Source organism: Rana temporaria, chromosome 2, assembly GCF_905171775.1.
Source record: "Rana temporaria chromosome 2, aRanTem1.1, whole genome shotgun sequence".
NCBI lineage: Eukaryota > Metazoa > Chordata > Amphibia > Anura > Ranidae > Rana > Rana temporaria.
Genome location: NC_053490.1, coordinates 119,673,146 through 119,694,166, shown reverse-complemented (window position 1 = coordinate 119,694,166; position 21,021 = coordinate 119,673,146). Strand labels below are relative to the sequence as shown.

Below are 21,021 nucleotides of genomic sequence, written 5' to 3'. Positions count from 1 at the left end.
TAGCTAGATACGGCGATCCACGAACGTACATCCGGCCGGCGCATTTTTTTACGTCGTTTCCGTAAAGGTTTTTTCCGGCGTATAGTTACCCCTGCTATATGAGGCGTATCCTATGTTAAGTATGGACGTCGTTCCCGCATCGAATTTTGAAAATTTTACGTTGTTTGCGTAAGTCGTTCGCGAATAGGGCTTTGCATAGAATGACGTTCACGTCGTAAGCATTGGCTTGTTGCGGGTTAATTTCGAGCATGCGCACTGGGATACCCCCACGGACGTCGGGTCAAGACGTATTACCATAAAACACGCCCCCATGTCATCCATTTGAATTGCTCGCCCTTACGCCGACACAGTTACACTACGCCGGCGTAACTTACGGCGCAAATTCTTTGAGAATACGGGAAATACGCTGTAAGTTACGGCGGCGTGGTGTATCTGAGATACACTACGCCGGCCGTAAAGAAGCGCCGCGCTTCGTGGATCTGGCCCCAAATGTCCATTGCTTGGTGAATGCCTAATCATAACTTTAAAAAAAACATGATATGATTGCCATTATCCCAGATGTCTTGGCTGTCTTAATTTTCATCTGGACCCATTTAAATTAAACCATATCTCTCCTTTTGGTACTGTTAGGCAAGCCAATGACAAAAAGGCTCTTAAATAGCATTCATTCGTGTTGTATATTGGAAACTGGCCGTTGATGTTATCAACTGCATCATAACAAATGGTCAAGATGTCTATAGTTATCAACAAGTAACCATGAAATCTCAGTCAGACCTTATGCCAAGATAACATTTTGGACATTGCAGACATTATAAGAGGTTGTATGAATTTTGGAATCTGATTCCCTTCTGCCATGTCTCACAGTAAAACATTCCAAAAAAGATAAAATGCAAAACATCCCTAACCTTTATAAAAAGTTATTTGGGAATTGCTTGAAATCTTCAGTGTTTCATTGTTCTCTATTTATGCTCCCTTAGTAAGTATAAAATAAGTTCACAGTTGTAATGTTCTATGCATAGAACTATATGGCACATAAACCTGAGGTGTGAGGTGAGATTGGTACACCTTTATGATGTCTCTCTGTATATTAACGACTCCTCCAGGCCATATATGCACCTCCTAAAAGGTGACCAGCTTTAGGAAGGTCTACTTCTAATAACAAACAATAGCAGACTAATTAACGGTCCAGAAACTGAATGTTGATGTCCCTGTCCGGTACTAGAAGTGTCCTGGTCATAGGTTTCACCAAGCTTCCTGGGCACTCGGGTCGAACTTCAAAATGGGTAAGGATCTGCAAAAGGATATCAAGAGAAAAGCTAAAGTGAAATAATGCTTTCTATTAAAACATCACAATAGATACAAAGGGTGATTTTCAGTGCCCACAGAAACTTAAAAAAAAAAAGTCCACTCAATAATTGATCTTTTGGCATGTTTGTGGGTTGGATTGCCATTCAGCTTCATATATTTCTTAAGCCTCGTACACACGACCGAGGAACTCGACGGGCGAAACACATCGTTTTCTTTGTCGAGTTCCTTGTTAGGCTGTCGAGGAACTCGACAAGGCAAGTTTCTCCATTCCCGTCGAGGAAAAATAAGACATGCTCTCTTTTTGGCTCGACGGGATCCTCAACAGTTTCCTCGTCGAAAAATGTACACACGACCGGTTTCCTCGGCAAAAAAAAAATCCCAGCAAGTTTCTTGCTGATTTTTGCCGAGAAACTCGGTCGTGTGTACGAGGCCTTAGAGGTTTGGGCATCAGGTTGTGTTCACTAGTAACTAGAGTTAATTCTCAGCAACTAATTAGAATCAGACCTGCCCCTAATGTTTGAATCTGATTTTGAGGCTGTGAATAAATAACTCCAGTTTTTACTTAGAACGTGTAGATTCAAGGTCCTAAGGCCTCGTACACACGATCAGAATTTCTGATGGAAAACGTCCTCCGTGTGTATGCCCCATTGGAGATTACATAGAGAACATGTTCTCTTTTCCTCTGATAGAATTCCATCGGTATTCCGATGTGAATTTGGTCGAACAAAGGTCTGATCGTGTGTACTTCTTACAATCTCTCTTAGGCTCGATTCACACCTATGCATGTTGCTTTTGAGCGTTTTTGCAATGCTTTTTTGCAGTGCTTGCTGCGTTTTTTGACGTGCGTTTTTACCGCGATTTGCGTTTTTTTTTTTAGCCAGTAATTTTTATTTTTTTACATTTCCTTTAACAACCAGCTATGAACAGGTTGAAAAAAAAAAAAAAGCAAATCGCGGGCAAAATGCGTTTTGGATGCAGGTCCATTGAATTCTATTGCAAGCAAAACGCTGCTTTTTGCTGGAAAAAAATTCCCTGACCCTTTCCAAAAACGCAGAGACACAAAAAAGCATTGATGTGAACATGTTCCAAAACATGTTAAAAAAAAGTCCTTGCATTTCTGCAAAATGCACCAAAAAAAGCATTAGTGTGAATGGAGCCTTATAGCTGTTACACAGATACTTTTGGGTTGATTTACTAAGGGCAAATAGACTGAAGCCAGTGCAGTTGCTCCAGAGCTTAGTAAATGAGGAAAGGCTTCACTTTTCAAAGCGTACCCAATCACATGCAAGGAAGATTAAAAAAAAACAGCATTTTTGCATGCATATGATTGGATGATGAAAGTCAGCAGAGCTTCTGCTCATTTACTAAGCTCTGGAGCAACTGCACAGGGGTTGATTTACTAAAGCTGAAAAGTGCAAAATCTGGTGCCGCTATGTATGGTAGCCAATCAGCTTCTAACTTCAGCTTGTTCAAGTAAGCTTTGACAAAAAACATGGAAGCGGATTGGTTTCTATGCAGAGCTGCACCAGATTTTGCACTTGCGAGTTTTAGTAAATCAACCCCACTGTCTTTGTGCCTTTAGTAAATCAACTCCTCTGCTCAGATGTAGATCCTCCATTAAATAATTATTTTCACATTACACACACAGCAGCAGTAAGAACAAAAAGGCCCTCACATTGATTCATATTGGGAGGAGGGGAGCAAAATCAGGAACTGCATTATGAAGGTTTTACTGGAAGAGTCCATATAAACTCAATAGGTGATTCATTTCTACAAATATTCAGCCAGAACTGGAGAATCCCTTATTCATACTTGCATACCAACGCCCTTAACCTCGAAACAACCCTTATGTTATATATTTATTTATCCTAGATGTTTTGAAGGGTCAGGGTTTTAAAATGTCTATGTGGAGCCTAGTGGGATAAGTCAGGTTTTAAATGTATCTCAGATAGTCCCATCCGGTACATCTCCTGACATAATTCTTGATCACTGTTCACCTGGAAGTTGTTGATGTTCCTGCCTTCCTTTCTGTGTTCCCGCCCTCCCTGTTACATTCCCCTAATATAAAATATGTATAAATCCAGCAGGGAGAGCAGGAATGGTCACAGCAGATATGCAGATACTTGAATTCAAGCACAGAGAGGTCACCAACAGAGTTGCTAGAGATTTAACAAATGGGTGGCTTAACCTACCAGTAGTACAAACCAAAATATCACTTATGGGGGTGACTGACACTTTAAAGGCCCTACACACGATCGGATATTCCGACAACAATTGTGTGATGGACGCGTTTTGTCGGATAGTCCAACCGTTTGTATGCTCCATCGGACAATTGTTGTTGGAATTTCCGACAACAAATGTTGGATAGCCGTGCTCTCAAATTGTCCGACAACAAATGTGTTCCGTCGGATTATCCGATCTTGTGTACACAAATCTGTCCAATGCTAACCATAATACAACATTAGCAGAAGTTGCCCAAAGGGTGGCGGTAAAGAGCAGAAAAGCCACGTAGTTTAGTGAATGTTGGCTGAAAAAGTTCTGCCGTCTGAATGCAGAACAAGTTCATGGCCAACGGATTTGCCCGATGGAAATCCAAGTTAGTGTGCGAGGCTTTAGAGAGGTTGGGAAAGTCCTCTTACCCGTGAAAGAGCCAGGTAAACTTCCAGTTCAGCTATCCGCCTCCCAATGCAGCTTCTCTTTCCAAATCCAAATGGGATAGAGGCATATGGATGGTGGCACTCGTCTTTCTTCAGCCAGCGCTCTGGTTTAAACTCATCGGGCTCTGAGAAGAACTTCTCATCTCGTGATGTAGCATAGTGGCAGAGGGTAATAAGTGTCTGAAAGAAATATGAATGGATTAACGTTTTGCTCTTATCGTACCAAGCCAACTATTCCTTGTGTAGCATTGCTACAGAATTTCTAAATTGTTGTGTGCCCCAAATCTAACAGCAAACTTGTATTTTTATACCAATCTTGTAAATTCTGCAAGTTTAACTTACTTTTTTTGGTATGGTGTACTCTCCTATTTGGATATCTCTGTCCGCTACAACTCGGGCATTGCCAGGAATTACCGGATACAACCTACAATGGTAGAAAAGAGCTCAGAGTTACAATGGTGATTTTTTTTTTTTATTAAAAACAATTTAGTCTGTTATTCCCCCAGCAAGACAGTACTTTCCAATATTTGCTTTTTGTATGTTTTAGGGGAACAATTAGACAGAGCAGCTGTTTAAGGCCCCTGTGGGGTTCACGAGAAGGACTTCCTTATGCAATGGTAATTAGAGACTTGCATCAGCAGAGAGAAAACTATGTTCGGGGCATAAGTTCAGTCGCTCCTAACCAGTCCATTAAGCACAGATCGCTTACTGGCACAAGAGGACAGAGCAGCAGGATTTAGCTTTTGCCAGGGGAGTTAAATAAGAAGTCAAAGTGGGCTTTAATGTGATAGTAGCAACATTTTTGCTTGGAGTTGCATAACATCAATAAATGCCCACTGCCAATGTAATAATGCATTTCTCTTCCTTAGAATATTCATATACCGGAAACCACCCATAATATAGTGCTGCCGCCTATTGTCTTTTTACCACTTTACTTTGGACAATATACCCTAATGATTTAGAAATCTAAATATTGTCCTTGTCTTTCCAACACGCCTTTCCTCATCCTTTTTTTATTGTACCTTAATTTTTTTATTTATGTAATTTTTACCTTAATACTTCTTTTACAACAGCCTTCATTAGGGGCATTTTAGCTACGTCAGCTGCGGTTGCAATCGTCCGTCCTTGTTGCATATCCGTGATCTCTTTATACAGAGCAGACTGTACTTGTGGATGTCTTGCTAGCTCATACAGGGTCCACGAAAGTGTACTCGAAATCTGGCATAAATATAAAAAAAGTTTATTATAACCGGTGAATCCTGAATATACAGTATAATAAATACACTAATTGCAGGAAGCATCTTGTCTACAACTGCCAGACTACGGCTTGTACGATTAGTAAAAATAAAGAGCAAATCCAGATAACAATCAGAAAATGGCTAATTCTACTAAGCAAATGCCTCGGCTATCAATTCATATTTCAGATATTTTTTATATGAGACTTTCAAGGCAGCGAAGGAACATCAGGGGTGTGTTCGGGAATAGCTCTCATGCATTACAATAAAAAGTACTGACCAAAGATAGTGGAGTGGTATTGATGAACTTCAGCAATGACTGAATTTAAAACTAAAGTACTAAGCAGGTAAGCAAGTGTTCCTTGCAGGTACCTAATGGTTAAGTTTTTTGACTGATGTTTACCTTAATAGAAATATAATCTTTCAGATAATAATACAGATCTTTGGAATGCATAACCACTTAATTTAATTGGAAATCCAGATATATTTCCTTATTATTTGTAAACTAAAATCATAATGCTAATTACCATATATACTCGAGTATAACCCGAGTTTTTCAGCACATTTTTTTGTGCTGAAAATGCCCCCCTCGGCTTATACTCAAGTGACCTTTTTGCACCTGATCTCCCGGATTTTGGGGACCTGGTACTGGCCAGCCGTAGGTCCCCTGGACCCCAAACTAGGCACACTTTGCACTCGTCCTCTATACGTGTGCAAAGTTTTTTGTCTGAGGGACCTATGGCCGGAGAGCACCAATTTTTCAACACCCCTTCCATAGACTCCCATGTTAAACAGTAATTTCTCCGGTGATTTTGGGGACCTAGTACCGGCCGGCCGTAGGTCCCCTGGACCCCAAACTTGGCACACATATAGCCCCACTCTTCCTCTACAAGTGTGCAAAGTTTGTTATCTGGGAGACCTACAGCCGGGGGGAAAAACGATTTTTCAAACCCGGGCACAGTGAGGTATGGGCACAGTGAGGCATGCACATTGACACAGTGAGGCAAAGTGAGGCACAGTGAGGCATTCAGATGGACACCCTAGGCTTATACTCAAGTCAATACGTTTTCCCAGTTTTTTTGTGCTAAAATTAGGTGCCTCCACTTTTATTCGGGTCAGCTTATACTCGAGTATATACGGTAATGGTCCTAAATCTGCAATCAATCCTTGTAAGTCTTTTTTTGTAAAATGGATGTAGAGTCAGCATTCTATACTAAACTTTAGTGATTATATAATATTGTCTACCCAGTGGCGCTGATAACCTCAATATTGCTACCTTGTACAGTCAGCCAGGGTATCTTGTAAGGCAAATTACAGGTAAAAGCTACATAATCTAATAGTGTGCTTTCAGATTCAGAGAGGAAGTAAAGCACAAGTCAATGCTTTAGTAGAGTAGTGCGGGAAGTGGTTGAACCCCACATATCAATGCTGCAAGTCCTCAGTGGTAACCAGAATATAGGCATGGGGAAACATCCAACCTTTTTGTTGTATATCAGGTTTACTAGTATGTGAAGCCTACAATGATCCCTTACCGTGTCTACGCCAGCCAGAAGCAGCTCAGTGACATTGCCATAGACTGCCTTCATGGGTATTTTCTCCTGGGCCAGGTAATAGGTTAGGAATTTTCCTTCCACTTTTTCACCTCGGGACACTTTCTCAGCTATATCAGCCATTCGTTGATCAATATGTCCTTTAGCTGCACAAATAAAATATAATATTAAATATAAAACGGATGCCATCAAATTCTTAACAATTGGTAAGCTATACGTTTTTTTTTCCAAATCTACGTTCATTTTAAAAATGCATGAGGTTTCTATCTATGCAGTGTCAGTTTACTGAAGGGCTATACTACGGGGGTTATTTACTAAAGGCAAATCCACTTTGCACTACAAGTGCAAACTTCAAGTGCAAAGTGCCTTTGAAATTGCACTAGAAGTGCAGTCGCTGTAGATCCGAGGGGGACATGCAAGGATAATAAAAAAAACAGCATTTTAGCTTGTACATGATTGGATAATAAAATCAGCAGAACTTTCCTTCATTTCAGATCTACCCCTCAGATTTACAGCAACTGCACTTCCAAGTGCACTTGTAGTGCAAAGTGAATTTGCCTTTCGTAAATAACCCCCATGGGGTTGATCATGTTTCATGTAAGCTATAATGAGTAGTAACTAGCATGAGTGGTAACTCTTGTAATAAACTGTGTTGTACTTGTACCGTCCCTTTATTTTTTAAAGTGTTGAGATAACTATTGGAGCTTTATCAATGCTGTATAATAATATACAATATAAAACAAATAGACTAATAGATAGTAAAAGACTACTACTATAGATTGTATAAATTAACATGTTGCCGAATTCCAGATCCTTTTTTATTTTGTGCAAACAAAAAAAATTATGAATGCTTGAAAGATAAATATATACCATAATTATCAATGTATACACAGCAGTAACATCTACTTTCAGTGTTTGCCTTTCATAGGTAAAAGACCTCGGAAGCGGCATCATGAAAGCCTAACCCGGCTGATGTAAACTTTCCTGTGTCCTTGATACCATATAGAAGAGGAAATTACTGTAGTCTGTGGAGTGATAGGCAACACAAAACACGGCTTACATCAGCTTCACTAACTATTCACCGAAAAGATAAACTGCATGTTTGACATTGCGTAGCTTGTCCAAGCCAATTCTTCAGTTCTAATGACTATCAGGAAGATACCCCAACATTTATCTCCACACCTTTAGACGCTAGAAGCCTCGTACACACGACGGGAAAACTATGAGGAGAGATTTTGGCTGGGAATCCCGGCCATGTGTATGCTCCTCGCAGTTTTTCCGACGGGAAAACTGCCCAAAAACCACCGGACAAAAAGAAGAGAACTGGCGGACTTTTACCCGGTGGTTTTTATCAGTTTTCCTATTGGAAAGACTGCGATGGAGCATACACATGGTCGGGATTCCCGACCAAAGCTCCATCACAGTTTTCCTGTCGGGAAAACCGGCCGTGTGTAGGGGAAAAGACTGACCGAGCTGGTTCTCGGCTTTCCGACGGGAACTTTTCCCATCAAATCCCGTACGTGTGTACGATGCATTAATCTAATCACCATAGAATGTGTCGATGTTGGTGACTAGATGAATATGCATATAAACGTTGGGGTAACTTTTGACGTTCATTAGAACTGAAAAAAATGATTGGATAAGCTGTGGAACATCTTCAACATTACAGAATAAGTCCAGTTGAATGTGACTAACTACTACAAGTGAGGCCCCGTACACACGACCGACTTTCTCGGCAGAATTCAGCCAGAAACTCGATCGGAGCCGTATTCTGCCGAGAAACCCGGTCGTCTGTACACTTTTGGCCAAGGAAACCGACGAGTAACTCGTCAAGCCAAATAGAGAACATGTTCTCTATTTCCTCGTTAGTCAATGAGGAAACTTGGCTCGCCGAGATCCTCGGCGGCTTCACAAGCAACTCGACGAGCAAAACGATGTGTTTTGCCCGTCGAGTTTCTCGGACCTGACTCCACCTATAAAGAGTCGCATGACTCCCAGTAGATGACATGTGTCTCTTGAGACGACCCTCGGCATCCCCAACATCCCTTCCCTTAGTTTTGCTTCTAATTTTACCCACAAGTGACCAAAATTGACCACCGAAGAACAAAACAAAAAACATAACCTGAAAATATATGTTGGAACTGTCCCCTGTTGCCTTAGGCCCTTTCCCCCAAACCCTTAATGGGAAACACATCCCTACTAACCATCTGTACCAAGGAGGGGATGTCTGGGTATTCTCTTTGGTGTTTAGTGCTATCTCAATATCTTGCAATTTGAAGGAGGAAGAGTAATTTTATTACTGAGTCAAAGAGAGCGGTGTAAATAACAGCTAAGGGCCTTGGTGCAAAATCCTAATAGGAGTCCCTTAATATATCATTCAAGACCATAGAATGGTCCAGCTTGTATATTATTGAGATAATGGCGTAATCCTTTAATTTGCAGTAGTCCAGAAAGAGAGAAAATATCTGGGTGGAGAATTCTACTTTCTGCAATGTAAGCTAGTTAAGACAACGGAGTGGCACCCAGAGCAGTGGTGCCCTTTGCAGTTAGGCCCTACATCATAATCACTACTGATATACGTGTAATGTACAGCGAGACTTACCAAAAGCAAACATGTAATCCCAGGACTCGCAGAACTTTTGCCATGGCTTTCTGAAAATTTTGTGCAAAAATTTGGGCATGGCCATGGTTAGGAGGGTCATTACAAACATAGTATTGATGGACTTAATGAATTTCTCAGTTTCTTCTGGGATCGTGGTCTCCAGGCAACCAATCCGTGAATCAAACAGGACAGAAGAAATACCTAGGAAAATGCAGAGTGGGAAAAGTTATTGGAAAATGCACAACCTGAATCTGTTACACATGATGCAAAATTGGAGCATTGTGGAGACAGATAACATTTTGTAATAGACACATTGGGGGTTATTTACGAATGGCAAATCCACTTTGCACGACTGCACTGAAGTGCAGTCGCTGTAGATCAGAGGGGGACATGCAAGGAAAATAAAAAACAGCATGTTAGATTGCACATGATTGGATAATCAAATCAGCAGAGCTTCCCCTCATTTCAGATCTACCCCTCATATTTACAGCAACTGCACTTCCATGTGCACTTTCAGTATAATTATTTATTATATTATAATTTATAATTTTGTTTTTAAAAAAAATTCATACCCGGGATGCCTACTAGACTCTTGTTTGGTCAGATTTAAGTGAGTTATTCCTAAGAATTACAGGCCTACAATATAAAACACCAAATTTCCTTGCAAATAATGGTAAAAAACACTTTTAGCACCTTTTTTCTGAAATAATCATACCGCCAGGGAGGTTAAATCCCTAACACCTTTGCATAGAGCACCCTATAAGCTGCACAATAGCTGCTTAGTGAATGTGGGGAAATTCTTAATATTGCAAGAATAACCAATCAATTGCTTCCTTTTTTTTGCTTGCACATGATTGGATGATGAAAGTCATTGAAGCTTCACTTAATTCACTAAGCTCTAGGGAAAATTCCCATTTAAAGTGCAACTTCCCTTGAAAAGTGTACCATCTATTTACCTTTAGAAAACCAACCCACTGTAAGACTGCATCCACATTTGAGCTCAGTGTCTGTGGTCAGTTTTACAGGCTTTCTTTTTTCTTTTTGCATTTATACAGGGTTTTTGGGTGTTTTTGTTAGTTTTATTGTTTTAGATTTAATTGTTTTACCTTTAGCAAACCATCCCACTGTAAGGCTGCATCCACATTTAAACTCAGTGTCTACGGGCTTTTTTTTTTTTTTTTTGCATTTCTACAGGGGCTTTTGGGTGTTTTTGTTAATTTAATTGTTTTAGCTGGTTACTAAGGGGGGGAAATGCAGAATATGCATTTTTCAGGCATTCCTACTGAACTCTATCGGGGCCAAAATCTCATGCAGCTTGAACCTTGTAGCTCAAAATATTAAAAAGATCATGCACTTTTTCGAGCTTACAAGCTTCACGCGACACAATACTTAGGTGTGAACAGGCACAATCGAAAACCATGGTTGGTGGATGTTTAGCGTTTTGGAGCTTTGGGCTTGATAATGCTCAGGTGTAAATGGGGCCTAGCAATGATCTAGACCAGTGATGGCGAACCTTGGCACCCTAGATATTTTGGAACTACATTTCCCATGATGCTCATGCACTCTGCAGTATAGATGAGCATCATGGGAAATGTAGTTCCAAAGGGTGCCAAGGTTCGCCATCACTGATCTTGACACTGCAGTACTTGGGGGTCTGAATTTATTCCTAAATTGTAACAATGATCTGGACACAGCCAGACTCGATGAACATATGTTACCTTGATAATGGGTGAAGTGCTTCATTCATCTACAAAGTGTTCCTTTGTAGATGAATGAACCATTTAGGCCTCTTTCACACTTGTGCGACTTGTCCTGCAACTTGGGACTGCAAAGTCGCATGACAAGTCCTACCCTCTTATTACCAATGAGTACCATTCATATCTGTGCGACTTCAAAGTAGCATTGCACTTCTTTGGTCCAACTTTGATTCGACTTGAGGTCCATAGTCCTCAAGATTACACAGGCAGGGCCGATCCACCCTATAGGCTCACTATGCAAGCCGCTTAGGGCCCCACAAAGCTGCAGGGGGCCCCCCAAATTACTAGAGGCCCCGCCTGGTGAGAAGTCATTTTTGGCCCCTCACCCCGCTTCTCAACTCGCTGGCTGCATGGGAGAAGAGGTAAGAAGTCAGCACCCCCGCCTTCTCACTTTAATGTAAGATGTCAGTTCCGATAGCAGAATACCCCCCTCCCCCCGCTTCTCAACTTTAATATTTAATGTGACATGTCACTGTCGGCAGTGCCCCCCCCCCCCCCCCCCCCCCAATTCTCAACTTTAATGTGACATGTCATTTTGCTTAGGGCCCCAGGGAAGTTAGGATCGGCACTGTACAAAGCCATCAAGTCATGCCAAAATCACAACAAAATGGCGGCAAAATCGCGCGGCTTTCAGGTCGCACAAGTGTGAAAAGGGCCTTAGGGTGGTTGCTATATGTACAAAAAAAGTCAGTAATAAATCTATATTGAATAATTACCTTCTAAGCCAAATCTGTAGAATTCGCTGGAAATGTCTTTGACAACCTGATTTGGATTTTGATTCCGCTGGTGATTTAACTTCTTTATAAGATCCCCAACCACATCATTGAAAACATCACTGTATCCCTCCACCTCCTTTGGCTTCAGCATGTATTTCCCGAGAATACTGCGGAACTGCTGCCATTCTTCTCCCTCACTGCAAACATCAGAGAGTAATATTTAATGACATTCCTATGTACAATCATATGCGTTATACTTGCTTCAATCACATTTTTTATGACGTTTTCAAACAAATTTATACAACACGTTATACTGGGCTAGATTCAGTAAGGGCAGCGTATCTTTGTGCGGGCGTAGCGTATGTTATTTATGCTACGCCTCCGCAACTTAGACGAGCAAGTGCATTATTCACAAAGCACTTGCTCCGTAAGTTGCGGCGGCGTAGCGTAAATGGGCCGGCGTAAGCCCGCCTAATTCAAATGTGGAAGGGGGGGGCGTGTTTTATGTTAATGTATGATGACCTGACGTGATTTACATTTTTTACGAACGGCACATGCGCCATCCGTGTACATATCCCAGTGTGCATTGCTCCTAAGTACGCCGCAACGACGTATTGGTTTCGACATGAATTACGTCCAGCCCTATTTGCGAACGACTTACGCAACCGATGTAAAAAATTCAAAAATCGAAGCGGGAACGACGTCCATACTTAATATTGCGTGCGCCTCATAGAAGCAGGAGCAACGTTACGCCGAAAAAGCCTTACGCAAACGACGTAAAAAAATACTGCCGGGCGCAGGTACGTTTGTGAATCGGCGTATCTAGGTCATTTGCATATTCTACGCCGAAAACGACGGAAGCGCCACCTAGCGGCCAGCGTAAATATGCACCCTAAGATACGACGGCGTAAGAGACTTACGCCGCTCGTATCTTAGCCTAATTTAAGCGTATCTGGTTTCCAGAATACGCTTAACGTTACGACGGCGTAAATTCAGAGTTACGACGGCGTATCGACTGATACGCCGGAGTAACTCTTACTGAATCTAGCCCTGTGTGTGTATATTGTGTGTGTGTGTGTATACTGTGTGGCCCCATAATCTATTGCCTGGGTGCCCCATAATCTCCTATTGCCTGGGGGCCCCATGAGTTGTCAGTTCGCCCCTGGAGCTATCGGATATAAAATGTATCCTGCACTTTAAAAACAAAACATCGATTTTAAATAGTTATTATAGGAACACCTTTAGTTTCTTTTTCCAGTTTTAGAAATCAGCTTGTGGACCCCAGCCCTCATACCAGTACTACGGTCATAATAAGACGTTTTTACAGGATACTTACGCAGTAAGCAGACCATATGAGTGTCCTCTGTGCTCCCTGTAGTCTTTCCAGGAGGAGAGATCCGAACGAATGGGATGTTTTCCTTCCTGTCGTAAGACCTGCTCAATCAGTGATGGATCTGCCACGTGAACAGTAAGGATTGGACCAAAACTTGCCTTCCACACTGGACCATATTTGGCTTTTCCTTGCAGCTGAAGAAAACATATAGAGTTAGTCATTATTATTTATTACTTAATTAATGGATGTATATCCTACAAATCCTTGGTCTCACTCTAGATATATGACCGTGTGTGTGTATATATATATTTTTATATATATATATATATATATATATATATATATATACATATATATATATATATATATATATATATATATATATATATATATATATATATATATATATATATATATATACATACATATATATATATATATATATATATATATATATATATATATATATATATATATATACACATATCTATATATATATATATATATATATATATATATATATATATATATATAAAAATGCATGCATATAATATGTATATATACATGATTATATATATTAGAGCTGCACGATTAATTGTTAAATGATCACAAATTCGATCCAACCCCCTCGTGATGCGAATCAACTGTTTCCACGATGTAAACAGTGCAAAGCTGAGCTGTCAAAAAAAAAAAGCCGACAAGTGTTTATCAACATTCTTCAGCACTGAGAAGCTCTTTTCACACATACGGCATGTGTGGAAGGGGCCTAGAAGAGAAAACATACAATGCATCTCTCGGTTCTTTTAGATGAAAGGGATGAACTTCGGTCTGTAGATGAGGGCAGTTTTACCACTTACCGCTGGATTTAGGTAGATTGCCGCAACTTTAAGGCGGCGTAGCGTATCGTATTTACGCTACGCCGCCTTAAGTCAGAGAGGCAAGTACTGTATTCACAAAGTACTTGCCTCCTAACTTACGGCGGCGTAGCGTAAATGGGGCCGGCGTAAGCGCGCCTAATTCAAATTAGGCTGAGGGGGCGTGTTTTATGTTAATGGAGGGTGACCTGATGTGATTGACGTTTTTTTACGAACGGCGCATGCGTCAAAGTGTGCATTGCGTCAAAGTACGCCGCAAGGACGTATTGGTTTCGACGTGAACGTAAATTACGTCCAGCCCTATTCACGGACGACTCACGCAAACAACGTAAAAAATTTAAATTTCGACGGCGGGAACGACGGCCATACTTAACATTGACTAGTCTAGCTATTTGATGGAATAACTTTACGCCTGAAAACGCCATATCTTTACTGCGATGGGCGCACGTACGTTCGTGAATAGGCGTATCTAGTCATTTACATATTCTACGCCGAACTCAATGGAAGCGCCACCTAGCGGCCAGCCTAAATATTGCACCCTAAGATACGACGGCGCAGGCTGTCATATCTTAGCTAGGTTTAAGTGTATCTCAGTTTGAGAATACACTTAAACTTAGGACGGCGCAGATTCTGAGTTAGGTCGGCGTATCTACTGATACGCCGGCCTAACTCTCTCTGAATCTACTGTAGCTATAAAACCTTTTTCTGACATTTGTTGCTTACAAGTTAAAATCAGTATTTTTTGCAAGAAAATTACTTAGAACCCCCAAACATTTTATATATATATATATATATATATATATATATATATATATATATATATAAATATATATATATATATACATATATAATATATATATCTATATATATATATATATATATATATATATTATATATATATATATATATATATATATATATATATATATATATATATAAATATATATGTATTTTTTTTTTTAAACAGAGACCCTAGAGAATAAAATGGCGGATGTTGCAATATTTTATGTGTTTGCGCAGTGGTCTTTCAAACTATTTTTTGGGGTTAAAAAAGTACACTTCAATAAATTTTAAAAAGAAACTAAACAGTAAAGTTATCCCAATTTGTTTTGTATAATGTGAAAGATATTCGTGAATCGTAATATTTATTCTAATCAAAAAAATTGCGATTTCTCATTTTATCCAGCATCGTGCAGCTCTAATATATATATATACATACCATGGGTGCTCAACCTGTGCCCCCCCAGGAGTTCCCATCATGCCTCTGTATTTTGGAGTCATACTTGTAACTCAGTGGCTTGCAATGCCTCATGGGACTTGTAGTTCTGCAACAGCTGGAGGGCCACAGGTTGAGCACTCATGATATATACACTCACATCTTTTTACGTGTGTTTGTGCAAATTACAGAAGAATAGCCTTCTGATCCAACGTTACAGAGAATAACATTACAACGTTACAGATTAGCTTGTTTGGTTTGTTATGAGCATTGTCCCAGCGATAAGTGCCGGGTATTGTACAGCACTTCCAGCACTGAGTATGTGGCCTGAGCTGATCACCCTTGTCCACCCAGTGTGGTGCTGAAAGGCATTGCCCCAGTTTGTGGTCAGGAAAGTGATGATGATGCATATTCCAGAAATGAGGCTCCACATTTCTTTATGTGAAAAGGAAATTAGTAAGAGAGGAAATGCGATGACTCAGCATTCATATGACATATGGGAAGTCAGTCTAGCCTTAGCCTCAGGTACTGAACAGTGATTTGCTCCTGTGTCTATCCTTCTATGGAGGCAATTCACCAACTAATCATGGAAAGTTCTATCAGCAGACTAACTATATAGGAATGTTAATTGCGACCTCATGAAATGAGAGAATGAGAATGGTATATTACTATTACAGGAAGGAGGGTCACTTATTCAGATCACCTGCCATCTTGAGGAAACAAACATTTTATATACAGGAGGACTCAACATGCAGGGTTTTCTTTTTTAAATAAGCAAAATTCTTAAAGCATCATCATGTCCAATGCAGGGCTATAGACCTTGCATCGGTCTTGATGACATCAGACTGGCAGAGCATAGGGGGAGAAGATGCTAGGGGGACTGGTCTAGCGGTGCAGGGGAGAGGAATATCAGGTAAATAAATCTGCTTTTCTATGCCCCCCCCCCCTAGACCTAAGCCAACAGTTAACCCTTGCAGTGCAGACGCAGCCCCACTGCAAGGAAGACTTTTCATGTTTCCAGGAGTTAGTATTAATAATAACATTAAATTGTTTTTAAATAACCAGATCACATAATTACTATGTTAACAGCAAAAGGGCTTCTGAAAAGAATTCATGCTATGCTTATTTAATTATTATTATTAGTCATGTACACGTGAGGTCATATATAAAATACTATAATATACTATAATATAATATACTATAATATAATATAATACAATATAATATACTATAATACAATATAATATACTATAATATAATATACTATAATACAATATAATATACTATAATACAATATAATATAATATACTATAATACAATATAATATACTATAATACAATATAATATACTATAATATAATATAATATACTATAATATAATATACTATAATACAATATAATATACTATAATATATTATACTATAATATAATATAATATACTATAATACAATATAATATACTATAATATAATATACTATAATATAATATAATACAATATAATATAATATAATATACTATAATATACTATAATACAATATAATATACTATAATATAATATACTATACTATAATATAATATACTATAATATAATATACTATAATATAATATACTATAATATAATATACTATAATATAATATACTATACTATAAAATAATATAATATAATATAATACAACATACAGAGGAATAATATGGCAGACAGCAATCACACTACAAGCTGAACCACACAGCACCCTAGGAGAATCCTAAGATTTTTAATAAGCCCAGCGCTGCCCGTCTCATCATATATATAATATAAACGGAGGATCAGCTCATGCCCAGCGCTGCCCGTCTCATCATATATATAATATAAATGGAGGATCAGCCCATGCCCATCGCTGCCCGTCTCATCATATATATAATATAAACGGAGGATCAGCTCATGCCCAGCGCTGCCCTTCTCATTGTATATATAATATAAATGGAGGATCGGCTCATGCCCAGCGCTGCCCTTCTCATCATATATATAATATAAATGGAGGATCGGCTCATGCCCAGCGCTGCCCTTCTCATCATATATATAATATAAATGGAGGATCGGCTCATGCCCAGCGCTGCCCGTCTCATCATATATATAATATAAATGGAGGATCAGCTCATGCCCAGCGCTGGCCGTCTCATCATATATATATAATATAAACGGAGGATCAGCTCATGCCCAGGGCTGCCCTTCTCATCATATATATAATATAAATGGAGGATCGGCTCATGCCCAGCGCTGCCCTTCTCATCATATATAAAATATAAATGGAGGATGAGCCCATGCCCAGCGCTGCCCTTCTCATCATATATAAAATATAAATGGAGGATGAGCCCATGCCCAGCGCTGCCCGTCTCATCATATATAAAATATAAATGGAGGATGAGCCCATGCCCAGCACTGCCCGTCTCATCATATATAAAATATAAATGGAGGATGAGCCCATGCCCAGCACTGCCCGTCTCATCATATATAAAATATAAATGGAGGATGAGCCCATGCCCAGCACTGCCCGTCTCATCATATATAAAATATAAATGGAGGATGAGACGATGGGTGTTTTCGTTAATGGTCTCTCCAATGGAAAAGGCTGCATTTGACAAGAAAGGACTGTTGTGACCTGCTTTGCTTGCAGATCAAATGCATCCTAATAGGAAGTGCGGGGCGACCAAAGAGTCGCAGTGCAGCATAAAAGCCGGTCAAACGCCGACTCTGACCTGCCGTGTGAACGGCTCAAGTAAAGTGTGTTTCAAGAGCAGGAAAACAATGAGCCATACACTAATTTCTATCCAATCAGGGAGGCCCTTGTGCTAGCTACATAGTTGATGGTAGATCAAAAGAAGATTGTACAATCAGGTTGCATAGTGTGTTGTACAATCTGATTCTATAGTGTATTGCAAAACAAGATTGTATAGTTTGTTGTAAAATCTGATTCTATAGTGCATTGTACAATCAGTTTCTTTAGTGAGTTGTACAATCAGGTTGCATAGTGAGTTGTAGAATCAGATTGCATAGTGTATTGTACAATCAGATTGCATAGTGTATCGTACAATCAGATTGCATAGTGTATTGTACAATCAGATTGCATAGTGTATCGTACAATCAGATTGCATAGTGTATTGTACAATCAGATTACATAGTGTGTTGTACAATCAGATTGAATAGTGAGTTGTAGAATCAGATTGCATAGTGTATTGTACAATCAGATTATATAGTGAGTTGTACAATCAGATTGCATAGTGTATTGTACAATCAGATTGCATAGTGTATTGTAGAATCAGATTGCATAGTGAGTTGTACAATCAGATTGCATAGTGAGTTGTACAATCAGATTGCATAGTGAGTTGTACAATCAGATTGCATAGTGAGTTGTACAATCAGATTGAATAGTGTATTGTACAATCAGATTGCATAGTGTATTGTCGGCTCCTGTCATGATATAAAGATTGATGATTTATTGGTGGCACCCTTACCTGTAACTCATGCAGCCTGGACAGGCCCCCCCTGCAGAAGATATCAGTGAGGAAGCTGATGGCAGAGGGACCAGGCACGTCTGCCAGGGACTTGTGCCTCTTGATGACTGTCTCTGGTCTCCTCAGTAAGCTCTCAGTCCATGCCTCAGTGAGGGTCCTGAATATAGAAGAGGACCTGTTAGCCAGTTTAAGTGTCTGTGCCATGGTGCCCCTGGGATGCCTGGGCAAGGATCGGATGGGAAGCGTGATTGCAGCATCCTCCAGCTATGCCAGCTCCTCTATTTATACACAAACATACTATATTCCCCGCTGCAAAACTCAAGGCTTGTGTACACCGCAGACACGCCCCCTTGTGTCATCCCCCAATCAGTTTCATCATCCTTCTCTAGAAATACTACATACTAGTCAGGCATTAATGGAGGGGCGTGGTCAGGACGAGACAGGGGCACTCGGGCAGCCTATTACCTTTGTAGAGGGCGTGGTTTCGTCGCTGACTATTGGCCAGGCGCTGCATGTGTGGATTGTTGCCAACAGCCTGCCCTCCACGTGGGCCGCTGGTGACAGGGGCAGCCAAGAGTGAAGGGGAGATGTCACCTGCGGGGATGGCAGTCACACTCTGCAGCATTCCCTAATAGACCGTTCACCTGTCATCACCTTACTGCTCTGATACGACCAATCGTATTCATAGGGGCAAGAAAAGGGCTCATCCGGGCACTGCCATGTGTATGAGATCCTCATACCTCGGAATAGTGTGTGTGATGTGATCCTGTGACCATCCGACTATATAGTGACAGACCACCCACCAGACTTCATATATAGTAACAGACCACCCATCAGACCTCATATATAGTGACAGACCACCCATCAGACCTCATATATAGTGACAGACCACCCATCAGACTTCATATATAGTGACAGACCACCCATCAGACTTCATATATAGTGACAGACCGCCCATCCCACTTCATATATAGTGACAGACCACCCATCAGACTTCATATATAGTGACATACCACCCATCAGACTTCATATATAGTGACAGACCACCCATCCCACTTCATATATAGTGACAGACCACCCATCAGACTTCATATATAGTGACAGACCACCCATCAGACTTCATATATAGTGACAGACCGCCCATCAGACTTCATATATAGTGACAGACCACCCATCAGACTTCATATATAGTGACAGACCACCCATCAGACTTCATATATAGTGACAGACCACCCATCCCACTTCATATATAGTGACAGACCACCCATCAGACTTCATATATAGTGACAGACCACCCATCAGACTTCATATATAGTGACAGACCACCCATCAGACTTCATATATAGTGACAGACCACCCATCCCACTTCATATATAGTGACAGACCGCCCATCAGACTTCATATATAGTGACAGACCACCCATCAGACCTCATATATAGTGACAGACCACCCATCCCACTTCATATATAGTGACAGACCACCCATCAGACTTCATATATAGTGACAGACCACCCATCAGACTTTATATATAGTGACAGACCACCCATCAGACTTCATATATAGTGACAGACCACCCATCCCACTTCATATATAGTGACAGACCACCCATCCCACTTCATATAAAGTGACAGACCACCCATCAGACTTCATATATAGTGACAGACCACCCATCCCGCTTCATATATAGTGACAGACCACCCACCAGACTTCATATATAGTGACAGACCACCCATCCCACTTCATATATAGTGACAGACCGCCCATCAGACTTCATATATAGTGACAGACCACCCACCAGACTTCATATATAGTGACAGACCACCCATCCCACTTCATATATAGTGACAGACCGCCCATCAGACTTCATATATAGTGACAGACCGCCCATCAGACTTCATATATAGTGACAGACCACCCATCCCGCTTCATATATAGTGACAGACCACCCACCAGACTTCATATATAGTGACAGACCACCCATCCCACTTCATATATAGTGACAGACCGCCCATCAGACTTCATATATAGTGACAGACCGCCCATCAGACTTCATATATAGTGACAGACCACCCATCCCACTTCATATATAGTGACAGACCACCCATCAGACTTCGTATATAGTGACAGACCACCCATCAGACTTCATATATAGTGACAGACCACCCATCCCACTTCATATATAGTGACAGACCACCCATCCCACTTCATATATAGTGACAGACCGCCCATCAGACTTCATATATAGTGACAGACCGCCCATCAGACTTCATATATAGTGACA

General features: G+C 40.4%; 1 protein-coding gene across 1 annotated transcript; it reads right to left on the bottom strand.

Annotated features, from left to right (window-relative positions):
* Positions 1-685: 685 nt before the first annotated feature.
* LOC120929439 (25-hydroxyvitamin D-1 alpha hydroxylase, mitochondrial) lies at positions 686-19,045 on the bottom strand. The gene is made up of 9 exons (XM_040340864.1): positions 18,741-19,045; positions 13,162-13,352; positions 11,826-12,022; positions 9,353-9,553; positions 6,733-6,896; positions 5,017-5,183; positions 4,308-4,389; positions 3,948-4,145; positions 686-1,291 (listed from the first exon to the last, which is right to left on the bottom strand). Exons 1-9 carry the CDS (start codon positions 18,942-18,944, stop codon positions 1,178-1,180), a joined length of 1,518 nt encoding a protein of 505 aa, XP_040196798.1. The 5' UTR covers positions 18,945-19,045; the 3' UTR covers positions 686-1,177.
* Positions 19,046-21,021: the final 1,976 nt, after the last annotated feature.